The sequence below is a fragment of the Mus caroli genome, unplaced genomic scaffold, assembly GCF_978045245.1.
Source record: "Mus caroli unplaced genomic scaffold, Mus_caroli_1 scaffold_8, whole genome shotgun sequence".
Taxonomy (NCBI): Eukaryota; Metazoa; Chordata; class Mammalia; order Rodentia; family Muridae; genus Mus; species Mus caroli.
Window position 1 is genome coordinate 46892159 of NW_028227263.1, and position 20499 is coordinate 46912657.

The 20499-nt window shown below is 51.7% G+C and overlaps 1 protein-coding gene across 1 annotated transcript in view; it reads right to left on the reverse strand.

Annotated features, from left to right (window-relative positions):
• The window catches only part of Arrb1 (arrestin beta 1), a 73399-nt gene extending 59576 nt beyond the window's left edge, over positions 1 to 13823 (reverse strand). Inside the window, exon 1 of the mRNA XM_021167486.2 lies at positions 13504 to 13823. Within this exon, the coding sequence (XP_021023145.1) occupies positions 13504 to 13523 (20 nt within the window). The 5' untranslated portion in view covers positions 13524 to 13823. The remainder of the gene's footprint in view (positions 1 to 13503) is intronic.
• Between the last annotated feature and the right edge of the window lie 6676 nt (positions 13824 to 20499).

Sequence of the window (20499 nt, forward strand, 5' to 3'; positions counted from 1 at the left end):
TCATTCATAAAGAAGCTGTGGCTGGAGAAACCCAGGACTGCCTGTGGCCAGGGCAGGGCTCACCATAGTCCTCTGAAAATTCCCAGCAACAGGGTTCATTCTGCAAAAAGGTGATTTCAATCATAGCTGCTGAATGGCTGCAGAAAAGACACCTCGCTGCTGCATGCTAGAAAGAGCAGTGTGCATATTAACTGCTTGATTATAACGTGTCATCAGCTTTGTCCTTTTTAGGATATTGAAAAAAAAAAAAAACTTGCCAAAAAAGAAAAAAATCAAAATTCTCCTTACTAAGTCTTTTTTTAAATGCCTTCAGTTTTCTCCCACAGCCCTGGGGCCACACAGACTCATGACAAAAATCTCACCCACTAGATGAGCCCTGTTAGTTCTGGGTGCACTCATTAGCACAGACACTACAGTGAGAAAGAAGGGGTACCACTTCCCCACAATTTAGCATCTCACCCACAGACAGAGACAGGTATGGGGGAGTACAAACCCAGCCTGATGCCCTTTCTCCCACACCACTTGGCCTCAGTGTCCCTAAAGACGGCACTCTAAATCACACAGACCAGCACACAAGCTCTTTCCAGACTATAGCCCCAAGCAGAGGCTGTGTCTCCTAAAACTTAGCGCCCCACCCCCTCGCCTTGCACTCTGCTCCAGTGGGCTTCCGCAAGATCTGCTCTGCTGGAGGGAAGCTTGAACCCCTGCTGCCCCCAGTAATCTTGCTTCCGGTGCCATTTGCCCAGTAGCTTTAGATATGTGCAGCTTGTTTGCTGTGACACTTTTCCCCCTTGATTTCTTGATCTATTTGTTTTTGTTTTGTTAACTAAAAAAGGTGGAGGAGGGACCCACAATGTCACCCTGGTTGGCCTGGAGCTGACAGTGCAGAGCAGGATGACCTCATCCTTCTACCATGTGCTTAGATTATAGGCCTGCACTACTATGGCTAGCTTCAACCCAGATATCTCTCTCTCTCCTACACACACACACACACACACACACACACACACACACACACACACACGCGCGCGTGTGTGTGTGTGTGTGTGTGTGTGTGTGTGTGTCTGAAGTAGTCTGCATTCCTAAGAAACTCCTTACTGAAAGCTATGAAACTCGAGCTACCATGGAGGGCGGGGTTCCAGTCCCTGCTGAATGCCTATCCCACAGAGCTCCCACTGCATCTCTGAGTCCTATCAGATGTATCTCCCACAGCGTGCACGAGGTTCCCCTGTTCTGTTAGTGGCTTCTGAGTCTTAATCCTGGATTGCTGTCCAGCTGTAAACTGATATGCCCTTGCCACTCTCTTAAGAATGTTATAGCCAGCCAGGCAGTGGTGGCGCACACCTTTAATCCCAGCACTTGGAAGTTAGAGGCAGGAAGATTTCTGAGTTCGAGGCCAGCCTGGTCTACAGAGTGAGTTCCAGGACAGCCAGGGCTACACAGAGAAAGCCTGTCTCAAAAAACAAAACCAAGGGCTGGTGAGATGGCTCAGTGGGTAAGAGCACCTGACTGCTCTTCCGAAGGTCCAGAGTTCAAATCCCAGCAACCACATGGTGGCTCACAACCATCTGTAACAAGATCTGGCACCCTCTTCTGGTGTGTCTGAAGACAGCTACAGTGTACTTACATATAATAAATAAATTAAAAAAAAAAAAAAAACAAAACCAAAACCAAACAAACAAACAAACAGGATGTTACAGCTGGAGCTAGAGAGATGGCTCAGTGGTTAAGAGCACTGACTGCTCTTCCAAAGGTCCTGAGTTCAATTCCCAGCAACCACATGGTGGCTCACAACCATCTGTAATGGGATCTGACGCCCTCTACTGGTGTGTCTGAAGACAGCTGCAGTGTGTTCACATATATAAAATAAATAAATCTTTAAAAAAATAAAATAAAAAGAATGTTCCAGCCAGCTGGGTGGTGGTGGCAGTAGTAGCTTCGTGCACACCTTCGATCCCAGCACTTGGGAGGCAGAAGCAGGGGGATCTCTGAGTTAAAGGCCAGCCTGGCCTACAGAATTCCAGGATAGCCAGATCTACACAGAAAAATCCTGTCTTTTAAAATAGTAATAATGGGGCCTGGAGAGATGGCTCAGTGGTTAAGAGCACCGACTGCTCTTCCGAAGTCCAAGGGTCCTGAGTTCAAATCCAAGCAACCACATGGTGGCTCACAACCACCTGTAATGAGATCTGACGCCCTCTTCTGGTGCATCTGAAGACAGCTACAATGTACTTAGATTTATAATAATAAATAAATCTTAAAAAAATAATGATAATAATAATAATAATAAAAACCACCAAAAGGAATGTTCCAGCCACTTACTTTCTTTCTCCCCCAGACATACAAGTGCTATAAGAGGCTGTCCCCACTTCCTATCTCGGAACCCAGGGGCTGGTAAGACAATCAGAGAAACTTCTGCTCACTGGGGTGGAGGGGTGAAGGGTGACACAGCCCAGGAGGAAGGGAATAAGCCAGTTCTGAAAAATCCCAGTCTAAAAGAAGCTGCTCTTCATTCATAAGAATTCCAAGAAAGCCAACACTCCAGCTACGGAGAAAGAAAGGGTCCACCCTTAGGTGGCGCATGAGAAGGAACTGCTCCCTAAATGTCCACTGTGGTAGATTAGGCCACTCCAGGGACATGCCTGTAGTAGAGGTCTGGCACCTAGCCAGCACTGGAGAAATGTTTGTGGAACAAACTGAAAAATGCTGGCGATTTGTTCTTCTGGCTGCAGAGGCCAGCTCCCCTCTGGGGGCAGTTTGTAGGCAAATGATCTCAGGCCTGCCGCCTGTTTCCTCTAATGAAGTTTTGCAGCTCTCCGAGTGTGGGAGGAGCCAATGCCCACTGCCAACCCAGTGGCCTGCACGGAGGCTGCCCACAAGCCTGTCCCGCAGGGTGTGGACAAGGAGACCACTCGGCCCCAGCACAGGATGGTCACCATAACCTGCTGGGCCTAGAGATTCTGAACAAAGTGGCACCTGCCTCCTGCTTGCAGGGCCTCACTGCAGAGAGAAGGAGGAAGTAAGCAGGGAGTCTTGCTGACTTATATAACCAACTTCCTAGGCCTTGGCCTCCAAGTCAGAGCCCAACTCTGAGGCTGGCAAGTGGCTGGGGAAGCTGAGGCAGCCTCCTGCCATGTGCTGCCAGTCCCCCCACCCCGACTCCCGACCTCAGGACATCTCTCCAGCCCCTCCTGCTGAACACTGGGAACCAGGAAGGGCTGTTGTTTTCCAAGTGTGTGAAAAAGTGGCCCGCCAGCTTCCCTGGCAGCAAACCAGGCTGTGGGCCCTGAACGGGGGTGAGGGTTAAAGGAGCTAGGACTGGGGCTGGGGCTGGGATGCTCCCAGCTTCCAGCTCAGCAGTCTTTCCCCACTTCCTTTCAGAGAATCTGCTTTGGCAGACAGGGGCCAAAAAGGAGGTGCCCCACCCCAGCACTACAACGCTGGCCCTGGGTAATCTTACTTCCCTTTCCTGTCATGACTGGTCTTCTCCTATGGCCCTGTGCAAGCCCACTAAGCCACCAAGCAGCAGTGTGCATGGCACCGGCTGGGAGAAGGCACGGGGAGGGATGAGTGGAAGGGACAGGCAGACAAAAGCCAAAGTCCCTTCCCCAGGCATCCGTAACAAGCAACGTCTAGATCACATTTTGCCTGTGTGTGTCTGTGTTATGAGAATCAGCTCTCTTTGGCTGCACGGGTTCTAGAGACCAAGCTCAGATAGTCAGTCTTCACAGCAAACCCCTTCACTGGCTGAGCCAGCTCACTGGCCCTTTCATCCCAGAAACTAGTTGGCCTCAAATTCGAGGCAATCCTCCCACGTGCTTGAATGGCAGGTGTGTACCACCATTCCTGTCTCTAATAGTGATTTTGTCAAACCCTTGCCTCTGGGCCCTTGCCATCCAGGGTGGTAGGAGGGAGTACTGAATTCCCAGATGTGGACACGGAGGCCTACAGAGTCCAAACCCCTTGACCAGGGTCACAATAGGGAACAAGTGAGAGCTTGCTGGCAAGTACTTGAATTTGTCTGACAGTAAAATCCACACCCCAAACATAGGGCTCTACTTCTGGGGAGTCCCTCCTCCATGCTCCACAGCACACACACACACACACACACACACACACACACCACTGACAGTACTACTTGGAAATGGAAAGGCCAGGGTTTCACTCCTCCCTGGAAAGGGAGAGTAGAGCTTTAAACAGTCCCTCCCCGAGGACACTATTTGGAATTTGAACAGTCCTGGGCAGGACTAAGTCTGGGGATACGAGGTGCCTGGGGAGAGCCCAGCAAACCTCCCCTTCCAATTAACCGATTACAGCTAGGCCCATGGCTAATCAGACCCCCAGGTTCCAGCAGAGGATGTGGATCTTCCTGAGATACAGGCTGCTGGAGGCTGTGTCTTTACTCTCAAGCACTGAACAGTGTTGCTGGGGGCCTCTCTCCCTCCTCATCACAGAACCTGTAAAACAAGGAGAGATCCCAGAGGCCTCCTAGGTCAAAGCCTCTCCCACCTTCACTCTGACACATTGAGAAAGTGAGGCTCAAGGAGGAACAGCTTGCCTTCCTAGGAGAGACAGTGAGGAAGTGGGGTTGGGGCTCCCATTTGGCCAGGGCGCTCTCCCCAGACGGCATCCTCTCTCCATCTATCGTTTCCTTACTCTCTAGCTTCTCTCCCTTCTTCCTGCTACGCTTTCCCAGCTCTGCCCAGCAGGCTCAACTCTGGGCCCCCCTCGCACTCCCTCCCAGCCTTACCACCCACCCCCCTGGCCCCCTACACACTCCTCTGGGCCAAACATCCATTCTTGGGAAGTTTAACTGGCTGATTATGACCGCAGCCTGCTGGCTCTGGTGCCCAGAATTCTGTTCCTTATAATGAGGTGGGTTCTGAGCACTTGCCTATTGGGCAGCCAATGGGAAACCTAGGCTCTGCCAGCCGAGGCAGGCTCTTGAACTGCATAAAGAGCTCCTTGATCCCGGCAGATCATGGGAAGCCACGTCCCCCTCCTCAAGCCAGGTCAAACCACAGTGGGTGTACTGTAGGCAGACCCAGATGTCCACCCACAAGTGGGACTCCTTGCACTCTCTGTCCAAAGCAAAGAAAGAAAGAGAGAGAGAAAGAAAGAAAGAAAGAAAGAAAGAAAGAAAGAAAGAAAGAAAGAAAGAAAGAAAAACTCGGGGTGCCTAGGAGTGAGCAAGACAGAGGGAGCCCACATTTAAGGATCAGGGAAAGATGGCTTCACATGGAGGCACTTAAGAAATGGGATTTGGAATGCTCCCTGGTGGTCTAGTGGTTAGGCTTTGGTGTTCTCACCTCCATGGCCCAGGTTCGATTCCTGGTCAGGGAAGCCTCTCTTCTGCTGGGCAGTAGTGGTGTATGCCTTTAACCCCAGTACTTGGGAGGCAGAGGCAGGTGGATTTCTACAGAGTGAGTTCTAGGACAGCCAGGGCCACACAAAGAAACCCTGTCTTGAAAAAAAAAAGTGTGTGTGTGGGGGGGGGGGGGGGCTGGGATGAATGTAGTTCTTCTGATGAAGTGTTTGAGTGCTCACCTAGTATGCACAAGGCCCTGGGTCCAATCCCAGCAAACATCAACCAAGCACACCGATACAGGCCTGTAATGTCAGCACTCGAGGTAGAGACAGGAGGATGGACGGTTCAAGATCAACCTTGGCTATCTAGGGAGATAAAAGCTACCTGAGCTAGGGACCCTCACTAAAAACAAGAACAGAACTGGGCCTATAGCTCAGCAGTAGAGCATTTGTGTAGCACACGTGGATTCAATCCCTAACACCATGAGGTTTGGATCTGCTCAGACAGTGCTACCGACCATGAGAGAACAGCCGCTGTCGGTTCTCTGCCGGAAAGTTCCGGGATCTGAAACTCTTGTTTCACTGAGAGAAAGTTGGCCATCTCACGACCTCTGTCTTCTGGGCCATGAGCCTAACCTAATTCCTGTGTCTCTATGATATTCTGAAATGGTTCCCTCCCCTCCTAGGACATCTCCCACTGAAACGCCTGCATCCAGCTTCCTTCAGTTAACAAATATATACAGAGCTCAGTGCCTCGCCACACCTGCACAGATACCAGGGACAAGGCGATCTGGGCCAGGTGCCCTTGCTTGGTTCACGTGAGAATATCACAAGATGTAAGCAGGGAGACAGGTAAGTATGTGCGCGTGAGAAGACGGCAGGGGTCAGGAAGCTTTGGTGATCAATGAGGGCTTCCTGGGGGAACCTGGGCCTGTCAAATGAAAAGAGCATTATGTGGGGCCAGGTTACCCCCTGCATACTAAGCATGAAGCCTTTGGGGCCTGAAAATGAATGAGCCAGTTCTCTTCCTGGGGGAGCTCAGCTTGGGAAGGGAGAACATTCAACCCTCACCTTCAGCCCCGATCTTGTGCCAGGACTCTGAGCTATACCTGTTAGCTCACCTAGCCCTTAAGCCAGTCCCATCCCAGCCTTACAGACAGGGAGCTACAAGCAGCTAAACAACTGGTCAGGCTATCAGCTCCTGAGTGTCAGCACTGGGATTTGAAATCCATTCTACCCAGGGTAAACTAATCTAGGCCCAATTGATCTGATGGCATCAAAGAAGCCAACCTAGAAGGGGACCCCAAAGTGCCACCGAGACTCCGGCTGCTTCCTGAAGGAAGTGAACCCCTGAAGGAGTCAGGCACAGTGGCCTTTAATCCCAGCTCTGGGGAGGCAGAGTCGGGCAGATCTGTGAGCTCGAGGACAGTTGGGTAGATATTGAAACCCTGAAAGGATGGGGTCTGATGGAGAGAGGAACTGAAGGGAAGAGGAAAACCCGTCCAGGAAGGAATCGCCTGGTCGGAGGGAACTGACCATCAGGGACTTGCCAGTGACTAGTTGATTTGATGTTCCTGGAGACTGGAGATGAAACCAGACAGTGAAGACCACCTCAAAGGAAGACTTGAAGCCACAGAAGCAAGCAGGAGGTACTTCCTTCAGAACCCTGATCACCACGAACTCTACACCCTGGACCCGCTTCCTTGGCAGGCTCTGCCTCACCAATCTCTAAGAGGCCTGAACTATCCAATTCCCCATTTTTGGCCCCCCAGAGGAAAAGTCAGGAATCAGAATACAAGAGAACGGCCTCACGCATGCTGGCTGGTTAGACTTCTGTAGAGACACTAGAGCCTAAGTTGGTGAATCACACATCCTCGGTCACACAGTAGTGTGTGAGCCCTCAACAAGTGCTCCTAGAATGGTCCATCCCAGTCTATTTCTCTGGCCCTTTGGCCAAGAACAAGTGCTCCTAGAATGGTCCATCCCAGTCTACTTCTCTGGCCCTTTGGCCAAGAACAAGTGTTCCTAGAATGGTCCATCCCAGTCTACTTCTCTGGCCCTTTGCTCAAACCTTTCTACTCCCATTGGTGGCAACATTGGAGGAGCAACTGCAAGACCACCAAGGGGATCCATTGTGAATCCATAGGCCCTACGCCAGGGACACTCTGCCTGCCAGCTTAGGAACTGTAGAGTCTTGCCTACTGCCACAGCTCCCCCCAACCCCCACCCCCAACACCACCACCACCCACACTGTGCTGAGGCTCGTAAGTCAACAGTCAATTTTCTCTCCCTGGGACCAAGACAGGGTCCCATCCTTTCAGGGGTCACACAGACCTCCAGGGACCTGTGAGGCCCAGCCCCTGGGGCCTAATCTCTTGGGGCCGCATCTGCCATCAGATCTCCCGAGCAGGAACAAGGAGTTCTTCTGAGGTAGTTCTAGAGATGGGCCAGTCCCAGGAAGGAGGAGGCTGTCTCCTGAGAGATGACCCAGCCAGGGCTCCTCTAAGGAAAGAGGCAGAGAAGGGGCTGGACAACAGAGCCCTTTGTTTCCCTCTCAAAACAGCCACCCAGTTCTACCCCCGTTCTCCACGCCCTTGCTAGGAATCAAGCCACCCACCCCCGGGGACAGGATCCATCCTGCACATGGCAGGGCAGTGCCTGGAATGTGCTAGGAGGACCCTTGTTCTGTCCCAGCACACACACACACACACACACACACACACACACACACACACACACACACACACACACGGTGATGAGCCTCCCCCTCAGCAGCCCCATGCCCCGTGGAGCGCAAACATTCTCTTCTAGGGCAGCAGCCCCCAGTCTGAAAGAGTGCTACAGGTTCTGCCTGGAACCTGCCAGTCTAAATGAGCCATGATCCCCTCCTCTGAACACCCAGCCCAATGTGAGGAGTAGTGCTTTGGTTCTGAGGGATCCCTAATGGAAGAGATGGAACTTATGTCAGCACTTAGGGGAGCCCCCGGGGCTGAGAGCAGAGGCATAAAAGAGGACAGAGTTCAGGCTAGTTCAACAAAGCTCTGCCAGTCTGCCAGGCATCGCCCAAGACTGAGACCTGAAGGCTGATGGGCTCACCAACAAGAAGCAGACTTAGTCAGATCCAAAAAGAGCTCGCCAGCTGGGACACACACACACACACATACACACACACACACACACACACTTTACAAGAATATGCCATGTTACTCTGTTGCTCTAGCACCTAGGGCTAGGGCTGCCACCCCTCTCAGCCTTGCCCTCATAGCCCCAAACCTTGCCCTCATAGCCCCATTGTCAATACCTTGGCATGAGCTCTTCCACGGTCACCTAAACCTTCCTTGAAATCCAGCACCCAGCTCAGGTCACCTGATTCAGGCAGCCCTTTCAGACCTCCATCAGAGTCAGAGGACCCTCACTGCAGAAGCATGCCTGCCCTAGCCAGCTTATTCACTACACTACACTACACTGTAATTTTTTTTTCCATCCTATAAGACCTATATTCCTCCAGGAAGCCCTCAGTGATGTAAGGGCTCTGTGACTATTTTGCAGAGGAAAGGTTGTGGAGGGACATTAAAAAAAAAAAACCAAAACAACCAGATGCCACCCCCTTTACCTCTGCCTACAGTAATCAGCGGCACCCTCACCACCCCACCAGACTCCCTGACTCTCATTTCCACCTTCTGACCACATGTGGGGATCTTCCTGCAGCCCCTCCCCACCCCCATCCTCTGTACTGCTCCCCTGCTCCTGGGACTCCAGGCCCCAGCTGTCCTCAGCTGTCTGCTGCTTCTCTCTGTCCAACACACCAGTGCTCTCTCTCCAAGGCTCCACTGTCCCCACCATCTTCTCTTCTCTCCTCACTCTCCCTACACCAAGGTCACCCACATCCTCCAAGGCCCTACATGTCCACCCAGAAGACTTTCAAGTCCCCACCTGCCCCTCTGTCCCTAGCTTAAGGTCCTTTGTGAAAGCCTCTTCCATCTTCCTCAGCCCACTCCTGGCTCCCCTGCCACCTACACAGATCTCAGCTGGACTGTTGGCAGTGTCACCCCCAGCAAGCAGTAGAGAGGAGAGCCCGGTTGAGGTCACAAGGCCACTCTGACCCTCCCTGTTGCTGTCTTCGATCAACACAGCCCGTGGGAAATGTCCATGGGGAAGGACCCCTGACCCCATGCCAGCTAGAGATTTCAGTCTCTCGGGCCAGAAGGTCCAGACTTGAAAGGAAACAAGCCATTCAAGGAGTCTGCAGCCCAGCAGCCAGCTGGGATTCAGGGACACCGGGCCAGGCTCAAAGCCACGCCCAGCAGCAACCCAGGAGCAACCCTGCCAAAGCCACAGGACTTCCCCATGTTCTAGCCAAGATGGGTCACCCAAGGCTTAACCACTTCAAGACAGACAGCCAAGGTTCACAGAGAGCCAGTGATTGCCCCATTACAGCACCCTCCCTCCCTGGGATGGGGTTGTGGGGAAGAGGGTTATATGGGGGCGGGGGTGGGGAGTTCAACAACGTCTGCTGCAAAGGAAATTCCACTCCATCCCTCCTGTTGTTTCAAGATGATCTTTCTGGTCACTTTTAGAGTTGGTGGACCAGCTGGGGGCAGTTGTAAGGTCAGCTGTGAATAGGACAAGCCCCTTTCCCTCTGGGTAGACTTATACAGCAACAGAGAGGCCTTGGTGGACAGAGGAACCTCTGTTCCGATGCTAACTGGTGGTGAACACGCTTCCTCTTTCCACACCTTTAAAATGGGAACAGCAATTCCTGTTACTAAATTGTGGAAAGAATTCAGTGAGGCTAGTGCATAGCCTTCTTGTATGTGTGCTTATGTACATGCACATGTATGTGCGTGTATATAGAAAGGCCAAAAGTTACTATCAGATATTGTCCTCAGACGCTCTCCACCCTATGTTTTGAGATATACTGTTAGTGCTAGACTGGCTGGCCAGAGAGCTCTGGCAAACATCCCTGTCTCCACATCTCTTTCCCTCCTGTCTCCCCTACCCCCATCCCCAGAACTAGGGTTCGAGCCCACTATGCCCAACTTTTATGTGGGGTCTGGAGATGCTAATTCAAGACCTCATGCTTAAGCAATGAGCATTTACTGGAGTCATCTCCCCAGCCCCTGGGAATGTGACTCTAACCCCAGACAGGCAGCAAAGGTGCATTTAACCATCTAGCTTGCTGACCCCCCCCTTCCTTGTTCATATGCTGTTTATTGATCAGCCCCATCCTCCCTGCAGCCTTGGTTCTGAGGCTCCTTCCTAGAGTGTCTCAGCCTCAAGGCCTGCTCCTCCCCTCTCCTGGCCACTGCCTTAAGCACCTGGCGGAGAGGAAGACTTGTTCTTGTCCCCAAATTGCTCCACCCTCTCCTTCCAGCTGACCCTGGCAGTGGGAGAAAAATCCTGTTGCTTAGCCAGACATTCTGGAGGCTGGGGATGACTGGCCTGTGCTCCCCTGGCAGACCCCTCCCCCAGGCTGCGGCCTTCTCTTCACACCTCCAGACCCAGGGTGCTCCAGTTCCACTTCTCAGCCTCCTCAAGCTTCTAGGTCAATCCTAGCGGCTTGGACAACCCAGGACAGTTTCAGTCCACAGGCAGCCCAGAGTGCTGGTGCGGATTCCTCCTCCACCTCCCACAGCGTTTGTGTCCTGCATCACAATCACCTGGGGATGGATAGTCTGGGGACTCCTGCCCCAGGGTACAGAGAAGCCACTCTCCAATGACTGTGCTCCTTTGTGGGATCCCTGTTAGGGTCCCACCTTGGTGCTAGCCTACTCCACCCTGGGACTCCTCTCACCCCGGTGTTTCTGCAAGTGAACTGCAGTGACAGTTTTGATAAATGCTTATTACCACTTCCTCCAACCGACAGGGATACAGGTGATGACTCCAGAGCCTAAGAGTATTTTAGTCAGTATTTGCAATGTCCCTTCCAATACGCAAAGCAAAAATCTTATGGCTAATGGAACACAATGAAGAAACTCTCTTCTCGAGCTTACCTTTCATATCCAGATAGATCTAGAAAGAGAAAGGCAGAATTCATGGTTCTAGAGGAGCCCAGGGAGGGGAGGCAAAGATGGACAGGTGGAGTTTATGTAGCTAGTCTGCATTTCCTGGCATAGACAGCTCCTACTCCCATGTCCAGTGAACTCAGTAAGCTTTGGGGAGCATTGAAAACCAAAGTTCTGATTGCTCCAATGTACAGGTGGGAACACTGGGTCTGCCCTTGAGTTAGGAGCACAGCAGGGGGAGTCAAGGACAAAGCTCTGGCCTCAGACAGACTCTCCAACAGGTGTCTGGAGGCTCACAGGGTCCTCATCCTATGACAATTCAAGGTATCAGTGAGCTGTGACACTTCTCCCCTAGTTACAGAGAGGCCCAGCAAGGCTGAGTCACCCTGGTCACCAGCAGCACTGGAGAACAAAGGAGAACCCAGTGGCTGCTGACTCCCTGCTGTGCTCTGCAGGGAGCAAAGCTCGACCTTGCAGCGCCAGAGGGTCTCTAAGTGGGGAGGGGAACAGGTGTGGCTGAAGAGAGACGCATCCTAGCATCCTTCCTCCAATGAGGGAGGCCTAGGTCCCAGTGCTGACCAAACCAGCTACGCCCGGGCCCTCAAGGTTAATGCAAACACAGCTCTCTGCAGGCTCCCAAAACTGTGTCTGCACCAAGTGGATCCCTTGCTAGTCCTTACACCCAGGGTGCACACAGTGCAGCCCCAAGGAGAGCCACAGGCACAGTGGACCCTGGCCTCTGCCCCCTCCTGACCTTCAGCAAGGCAAGTGACCTTTCTCACCCTTTGGTTCCTCTTTGGGGAACAAGAATAGGAAAATTAACCACCAGGAACGGCCATCAGTAGGGAGGCTGGTGAGAGGCAGTTTCTAAACATGAGGTATCTGAGTTACCACTATGCCTCAGTTTCTGCTCCTGGGAAATGGGAATAACCTCTGTAGCTGCCCTCACTCACTGCTGAGGCTCAGCTGTCAGTGGGCAATGAGTCATTTTGTTTAAGGGTCCCAACATGTGACTGCAGGGCAGGGACGCTTCCTTTCTGATCATCTCTTATCCCCTAGGCTATGCCTAGTATACAACAGGGGCTTAATAAATAAATTAATATCAGAAGAAAGGAGGTAAAGGCAGAGGGAAGGACACAAACAGAAGAGTAATAAGGAAAGCAATGGTAAACGGCAGGTGCAGGGAGGCTAGAGGAGGGGCCAGAGAGGATGGCAAGGAGACTCTCAAGGGCCAGGAAGGTGAACCGGTCATAAGGGTTGACCCCACGAGCTTCCCTGCCCCTCCCTAGCCCTCCTACTTTGACCTAGTTTCCTTTTTGAGGGCCTAACCTTTCCTCTCAAGGCAAGCTCTACAAAACAGTTCCCCTCACCCTCCCTCAGCTACATGGAGCCCCCAGCTATGTGCTTTGGAGGACAGAAGGGAAGGAAGCCACATGAATGGGGACCTGCCTTCCAGGTCTCAGAACCTTCCACTCTGTGACCTGTGTTCCTGGCCCTGCTATGAGGAGTCAGAAGTGAGTGTATCCACTGCTCTGAGGATGTCAGTCCCTGCAGGCATTTTCTGCCTTGCATGTGTGTGGTTAGCCTTGATGTGTCACTAAGACCTGTGGCCACATCGTGTCACGTCAGAGAGGGTTGACAGACTGCACGTACTAGCTTAGATCGTGCTTTGCAGTATCCAGGTGCCAGGCTATGTATGTCGGTGTATGCCCGCATCTGTGTAGCAACACGAGGGTGTGTTAGAGCTGGTGCGTGTTCGAGTGGGACCTGTGTATGCTAACAGGACTGACAGCAAGAATGTGTTGACAGACTGGTGTGTGTGTGAGAGACCGTATGTGACGTCGTCGTGTCACAAATGCGAAGTGTGACAGCGACTGTCAGTGTGTGCCAGCAGAAGGGTGCTCATGTGTTCATGAGCTTGTGTGTTGTGTGTCAGCCTGCCCCAAAGCGTCCTGAAGTCTATAGACCAGGGCTGGGTGTGTGAGCTCTTCTCAGCCAGGAGCCGTGAACCCAATGGGGTGGCCCACCCTGGGTGCCTCAGTACACATGGTTCTGGCCAGAGAACCACACAAGAGACTTGGGAAGACAACAGAGTGCCAGATCCCGGGTGACGCTGACTGGAACCTCCACCCGTGCCCTCGCCCAGGTCGTCCCCACGCGCGCGTGGGACAGGGCGGCCACCCGCACTCACCGTGTCCCTTTGTCGCCCATGGTCCGCGGCGGCCGCAGGGAGGTCCGCGGCGTCAGCGTCCAGGCTGGAAAATCCCCGGCCGCCAGGAGAAGCGCGGGCCAGCCCGCTCCCGGCTACCCCGCTCCGCCTCCTCCGCTGTCGCCGCCGCCGCCCCCGCCCGGGTCCCCGCCCGTCGCTCGAGCAGCACAGCGCCCAGGCCGCCGCCAGGGGCGTGGAGCGTGCGGGTGTGAGTGCGCGTGTATGCCTCCGTGCGCGGCTCTGCGTGTGCGCGCCCAGAGAGTGAGGGCTGCGTGGCCGGCCGCGGCTGGTCCACGGGAGCGCGTGCACGCAAGCGCGTGCCAGTGCTGGTGCGTGTGCACGGCTGTGCGCGCGAGCCTGTCGGGAGGCGGGGTGTGGAGAGAGATTGTGTGTGTGTGTGTGTGTGTGTGTGTGTGTGTAGAGGTAGCAAGTCTTTGTACAGTTGTGCGTGTGTGCTCACAGTCGTGGGTGCGAGCGCGCTCTCCCGCGCACGCCAGGGCTGGCCTTTGTGTCTGCGGATAGAAGCAAGCGGAAAATCCGCAGACTTCAAGGCCCAGCCTCAGAGGCGCCCCTGTGTGAGGACAGCGAAAGATTCCAAAAGCCTAGCCAGGCCTTCGCCCTTTGCTCCACCCTCCCCACCCCCGCCCTTCTGGAGAGATACCACCCAACGACACAACAGGGACAGGAAGAAGGGGTGGGGGCGGGCAGCGGACTGCAATGCTGGAGAGCAGATGAGAGTGGAAAGGGGAGGGGAGGGGCAGGCAGAAAGAGGAAGCTGTGAGAACAGGAGATAAAGAAGGGACCGAGAGCCAACTAGCTGGTGGCCTGTAGCATCTAGCATCACTGATATAGCACCCAGGCCTAGCTTAGGTGCCTGCGATGACTCTGGACACCAGCCATCACAGCCCATTCCAGGTCTATTGGCTGGGTCCTAAGACCAGGAGATGTCCTGTTCAATTGTTGAAGGAATCTGCTTGTTCTTGCGGGCTGACACCTGCACACAGCGGTGTCCAGCAGAGCCTACTGTCTGCAGCTTTCTTGGTATCCTTGGAAACCATATGACTTTTTCCTACCCCTGCAGAAGTAGCCCATGTGCAGTGGGAGGGTAGAGATCAGAGCCTAAGAAGGGGTAGGAAAGGGTTTGAATCCATTTTCTCCTAGAAGGGATCTTGAGGCAGTGGGAGGAATGTAAGGTCCTCAGCCCCTCACTGCTGGAGTTTGACTAATTGGCACTGATAGGTCCCTAATATCGGAGTATTAACGATAGGAAAGGAAGCTATCATTTACTCTGATGCAATTGCGGGGTCTGGAAACATCTCCTGTAATTATGTTCAGAAGCAGTTACCTATGCTGTTTACATAGAGTGTGCTGTTTATAGAGTTGGTAATAATATCCCAGGATAATGACTATAATTATGTCCAGATTGGGGAGGGGTGGGTAGAGGCTAATGGACAGGCAGGGTGGTCCACATCTGGGCAATGGTAAGAGCTAAGAGGAAGTGGATTAAGGTCTGTAACTTCACCTGCCCTTTCTTAGCCTCTGGGATCTTCTCTTGCTCCAGCCAGGGCAGAGCAGGAAGCCACCTGATCCTTCTGCAGGAGGTTGTGGGGGGCTCTTGAAAGGAGCAGAGTAGGGTTCTCTATTGATAGCAGGAAGCAAACTTTGTGAGCTCAAAATCAAGAGGCCTGGTCTTGTACTCTCCACGGGGGCTTCGTCCAAGCCTGATGAACTCAGTACAGTGCCCAGTGCTCAAAGCACATTCTCCAAAGAGAGGCCCATTGGACTTGCAAACTTTATATGCCCCAATATAGGGGAATGCCAGGGCCAAAAGAATGGGAATGGGTGGGTAGGGAAGTGGGGGGCGCTATGGGGGACTTTTGGGATAGTATTGGAAATGTAATTGAGGAAATTATGTAATAAAAATATTAAAAAAAAAAAAAAAAAAAAAAAAAAAAGAAATCTCAAAAAAAAAAAAAAAAAAAAAAAAAAGCACATTCTCCATCCTACTTAATAAAGTATCTGCGGTTATGTCACTAAAACAATGTTGTCGATCACCTCTCAGCAAACCAACAGACCAGAAAGATGCCCCAGATGGCTCCAGGTAGCCCCCACCCCCACATAGTTCTTTCTGGACCAGCTTTGGAAAGCATGGCTCTAACACTGAGGGACACTGAACAGACTGGTAGTGGCTCAAGGTGTCAAGTGCATCCTTTCTAGCCTGTAAGTCCATGAGTGGGTGGGAGGTGTGCCTGGCGCTACTTGGCACTTGCAACTCTATGAGCTAAATGCTCTGTTGCCTTTTCTAAAATGAGTGAACAAACTGGTGCTTAGAAAAATTAAAAGGCTCACCCAAATCCACAAGCTCCTCTTTTTTTTTTTTTTAAGATTTATTTATTTTATGTATATGAGTGCTCTATCTGCATATACACCTGCATGCAGGAAGAGGGCTTCTGCACTCACTAGAAATAGCTGTAAGCCACCATGTGGTTCCTGGGAATTGAACTCAGGACCTTTGGAAGAGCAGCTGGTGCTCTTAACCAGCAAGCCATCTCTCCAGCCCCCCATAGCCTCCTCTTGACCTTGGCCTCTCTTTTCCCCAGCTTTCCTCAACAGGAATCAAACACAGAACAGAGCCAGAATTTGGCTGGGTTTTTTGGTGTTCTTGTTGTTGTTTTTCTTTTTTGTTTTGTTTTGGTTTTTGGTTTTTGGTTTGTTTGTTTGGTTGGTTGGTTTGGTTTTTTCGAGACAGGGTTTCTCTGTGTAGCCCTGGCTGTCCTGGAACTCACTCTGTAGACCAGGCTGGCCTCGAACTCAGAGATTCGAATGCCTCTGCCTCCCAAGTGCTGGGATTAAAGGCGTGCGCCACCACAACCCGGCTCTTGTTGTTGTTTTTAATAGTTGTTTCTTGTGCCAGTTGTGGTTCTGGGGAATTTACAGATTGGTGTCAAACAGGACAGAGCTTTCAATGGAGAGAGGGGTCTAGAATGGGGGGGTGGGGGTGGGGGCAAGGGGACCTTTAAGAAAACACTTTCATCTATCAGGCCTAAGGAAAGCACTGATGTATTCACTCAATAATCAAAATTAACAAAACTACAGTAGAGGTCATGAGAACTCCCAGTCAACAATCTAGTTTTAGTAATAAGTATTGTGAAGGAAATGAAACAGTGGCTGGGACCTGCATGCTTAGAGATAAGACTCTTCAAGGAGGTGACCTTTGGGCAGAAACCTGCACCAAGAAGCCAGTGACATGAAGGGCTGCCAGCTAAAGGACCAGCAAGGAACCAGGAGGGCGTGTCTGGCTTGGTAAACAGGAAGAGTGCTTGCAGGTAAGGCAGGCAGCAGTCAGATGACACAGGTCTCACAGTTAGGAGTGAGAGGCATGGGAAGCCAATTTAAGAAGAGGGTTTAGGGCCTCAATGTGTCTAACCTTTACCCGTGGGCTACACACAGCCAAGAATACTCATAAAGGTAGCCCAACACAAAAACATAAAGTGCTTTCAAACATTATGAGATTTTTTTGTGTGTGATTATACAGAGCATTTCTGGTGTGTGTGAACTTTGTAGATGATGGTATTGGGTCCTGATGTTGAGAGCTTAGACAGACCTGCAGATAATAACCCCAGCTTTACATTCTCCAAGGCTGTGCTGCACATCACTGGATGGAGATGAAGGGGAAGAACAGAGGCTGGATGCCCCCTTTTGGTATCCTGGTACTGCAGTGGGTGGGGCTAGAGCTGCAGCCCAGAGATCATAGAGAAGAGATGACTTGTGGCCATACTCTGAGGTTGTATTCCAGTTTCCTGTGTCTGTGATATAGCACCATGGCCGAGGCAGCCTGAGGAAAAGCTGACTCCTGCTTATGGTTCCAGAGGAATAAGAATCCATGATGGGGCTGGTGAGATGGCTCAGTGGGTAAGAGCACCCGACTGCTCTTCAGAAGGTCCAGAGTTCAAATCCCAGCAACCACATGGTGGCTCACAACCATCCGTAACGAGATCTGGCGCCCTCTTCTGGAGTGTCTGAAGACAGCTACAGTGTACTTACATAAATAAATAAATCTTTAAAAAAAAAAAAAGAATCCATGATGGCAGAGCAGAGGCGTGGTAGCTATTACAGGAAGCTGGGTTCACATCTTCAAACAGTAAGCATGAAGCAAAAAGAGCACACTGGCTAGCTGGGTATGGCATACACCTTCAGTCCCAGCACCCAGAAGGCAGAGGCAGGCAAATCCCTGTGAGGTGGAGGTCAGCTTGGTCTACAGAGTGAGTTCCTCTGTAGAGAGGTCCTATATCACACTGGGAATGGTGTGACACTTTGAAACCTCAAAACCCATCCACAGTGACCTACTTCCTCTAGCAGGGCCATTCCTCCAGACCTCCTCAAACAGCACCAGCAACTGGGGACAAGGACTCAAATGTCCTGTGGAGGACATTCTCATTCACACCCCTACGGAGGTAGAGCTTTCTCTCAGCTACTAGCTGTGGGGGTGAAGGATTCAGGATGGCTTGGAGGTACGGGGCGGTCTGTTCAACAGCCATGCAGGGCCCTCCTTGTGTATTTCTGCAAAGTCATGGTCCAGAGAACTGGGAAGTTCCACCCTTCCTATCTCAGCCTACTTGATATGCATCCTCCACCCGAACACCAGAGAGATTTTCCTAAAAGGCAAATGGATCCCAGTGCTGCAGCTCCCAGGAAACAGTCACCTCCAGCCACACACCACCTCCAGCCACACACCACCTCCAGCCACACACCACCTCCAGCCACACACCACCTCCAGCCACACACCACCTCCAGCCACACACCACCTCCAGCCACACACCACCTCCAGCCACACACCACCCAGGCCTCACAAGCCATATGGCCAAAGATGACCCTGCTCTTTTGATCCACCTGCCTCCACTTCCCAGTGCTGGGACTACAGGTATGTACCACAGCATTCAGTTTATGTACTCCTAGGGATGGAACTCATGCTAGGCTTTCTACATCCTAGGCCTGCATTTTTCCAAGTGGGTTACATCCCCGGCCTCCTAGTAACTTCTTGTATTTAAAGAATGAGCTCGCCGGGCGGTGGTAGCACACGCCTTTAATCCCAGCACTTGGGAAGCAGAGGCAGGCGGATTTCTGAGTTCAAGGACAGCCTGGTCTACAAAGTGAGTTCCAGGACAGCCAGGGTTACACAGAGAAACCCTGTCTCGAAAAAATAAAAACATAATAATAATTTAAAAACTGAGCTCTGTGGAGAAACAGACCTGTCTTGAAAGGCATGCTCTGCATTTACAGATGATGAACTTGGTTCCCAGCACTTGTAAGTCCAGAGGCTTCAAGGTCCTCTTCTGGCCTCAGCAGGAAACAGCTCTCATGCATATTTAAACCCAGACATGCATGCATATGCATAATTTAAAGTTAAAAATAAATCTTTTTTTAAAAAAATGAGTCTAGGCTGGCAAGACCGTTAGCAGGTAAGGATGCTTGTTACTAAATCTGAGTTCAGTGCCTGGGACGCCCAGATGGAGGAAGTTGAGAACTCCTATAAGGTGTCCTCTGACCTCCACACGCACACTGTGGTGTGTGTACATTGCCCCCTGTTACAGTTCAAACCTGGGAAAAGCGGCTGGGGTGAAGGGTGCCTACTTAACATATCAAAGCCAACCTGGCCTCCAAGTTCTCCCAGCATCCCTCAGTCCCTACCTGTTCCTGGGTAGGGCTGGCATACCCCACCCTCTACCCTGAACTTTCTAGCCCAGGGGTTGGGCAGCCCTTTGCACACAGGCTCTTCTCTATACAAACAAGGCACTTTGGTTACTCGTACCCCCATCTGACCCCCATTTTTACCTCTGGCCTCCTGGGTGCTGTGGTTGGCTCTGCTTGCTCCTTTCCTTTGCCCCCTCCCTAAGTGGTTTAGGGTTAAGATCCTCTGTACTCTCCCAGCTGTCTGCCTCTGGCTGTGCTCTCTCACAGGTCTATAATAAACTTTCTCCTGCACCTTACCTAGGAGCAGTCATGTCCTTTCCTTTTTGTTTCTGCCTCCCCCCACCCCAAGTAATGTAGGAAAAAAAAAAGTGATGGAGGAAGAGGAAGTATGTGACACCAACCTCTGGTGTCCAGTGTACACAGCAGCAGAGACCTGGAATCCCCACATTTGGGAGGCCAGGGTAGAATTGCCTTACAAATAAGACCAGCCTGAATAAAATACACACCAAGTACCAGGCCAGCCTGGGCTAGAATGAGACTCTGTCTCAAAACAAAACAGGCCATGAAAATGATCAACCAGATCCTACTTTGACCAGGACTGCTTAATTATGCAGCCCTCTGCTCTCTGCTGCTCCCCACTCTTCTTTGTGCCAGTCCTGGCTAGACCCTCTTATCTGTTCCTCTTCCCAAAATTGCCACTTTAAATAAATCCCCCTCTGATTAAAAACCAAAGTGGGTGAGGGAATGAAGGGGTGAGACTGATTCCTGTTATCTAGGAGAGAAAGCAAAGTTCTTGACGGAGGAAATGCTGAGCCAAGAGCCCAGCGAATGAAATGAGCTAGGACTTAGTCTCAAAGCTTGGTCAAGCAGTTGAAAGGCAGAGTGAGGGAGGGCAGGCGTGGGAGGTGTCATTCTGCGTTTGCAGTTAGCTGCTGTTCCCTGGAGATGCTGGCAAGCTAGGAGCTCAGAAACTTCTCTGACACAGCTCAACCAGAAATTTGACTGTTGTCCTTGACTTGCCTGCTACAGCCCAGGGCAATCCAGTCCAGGGCTTCTGTCTTCTACAGGAGTTCCAGCAGAGCTATCGAATGGGCAGGAATCAGACTGCACCATGCAAAGGTGTACATGTGTGCGTGCATGTGTGTGTGTGTGTGTGTGTGCTTGTGTGTGTATGTGTGTTTGTGTGTGTGTTTATGTGTATATGTGTTTGTATGTATGACTTGTGTGTGTACATGCATGTATGTATGTTTGTGTGTGTGTTTATGTGTGTATGCATGCATGTTTGTG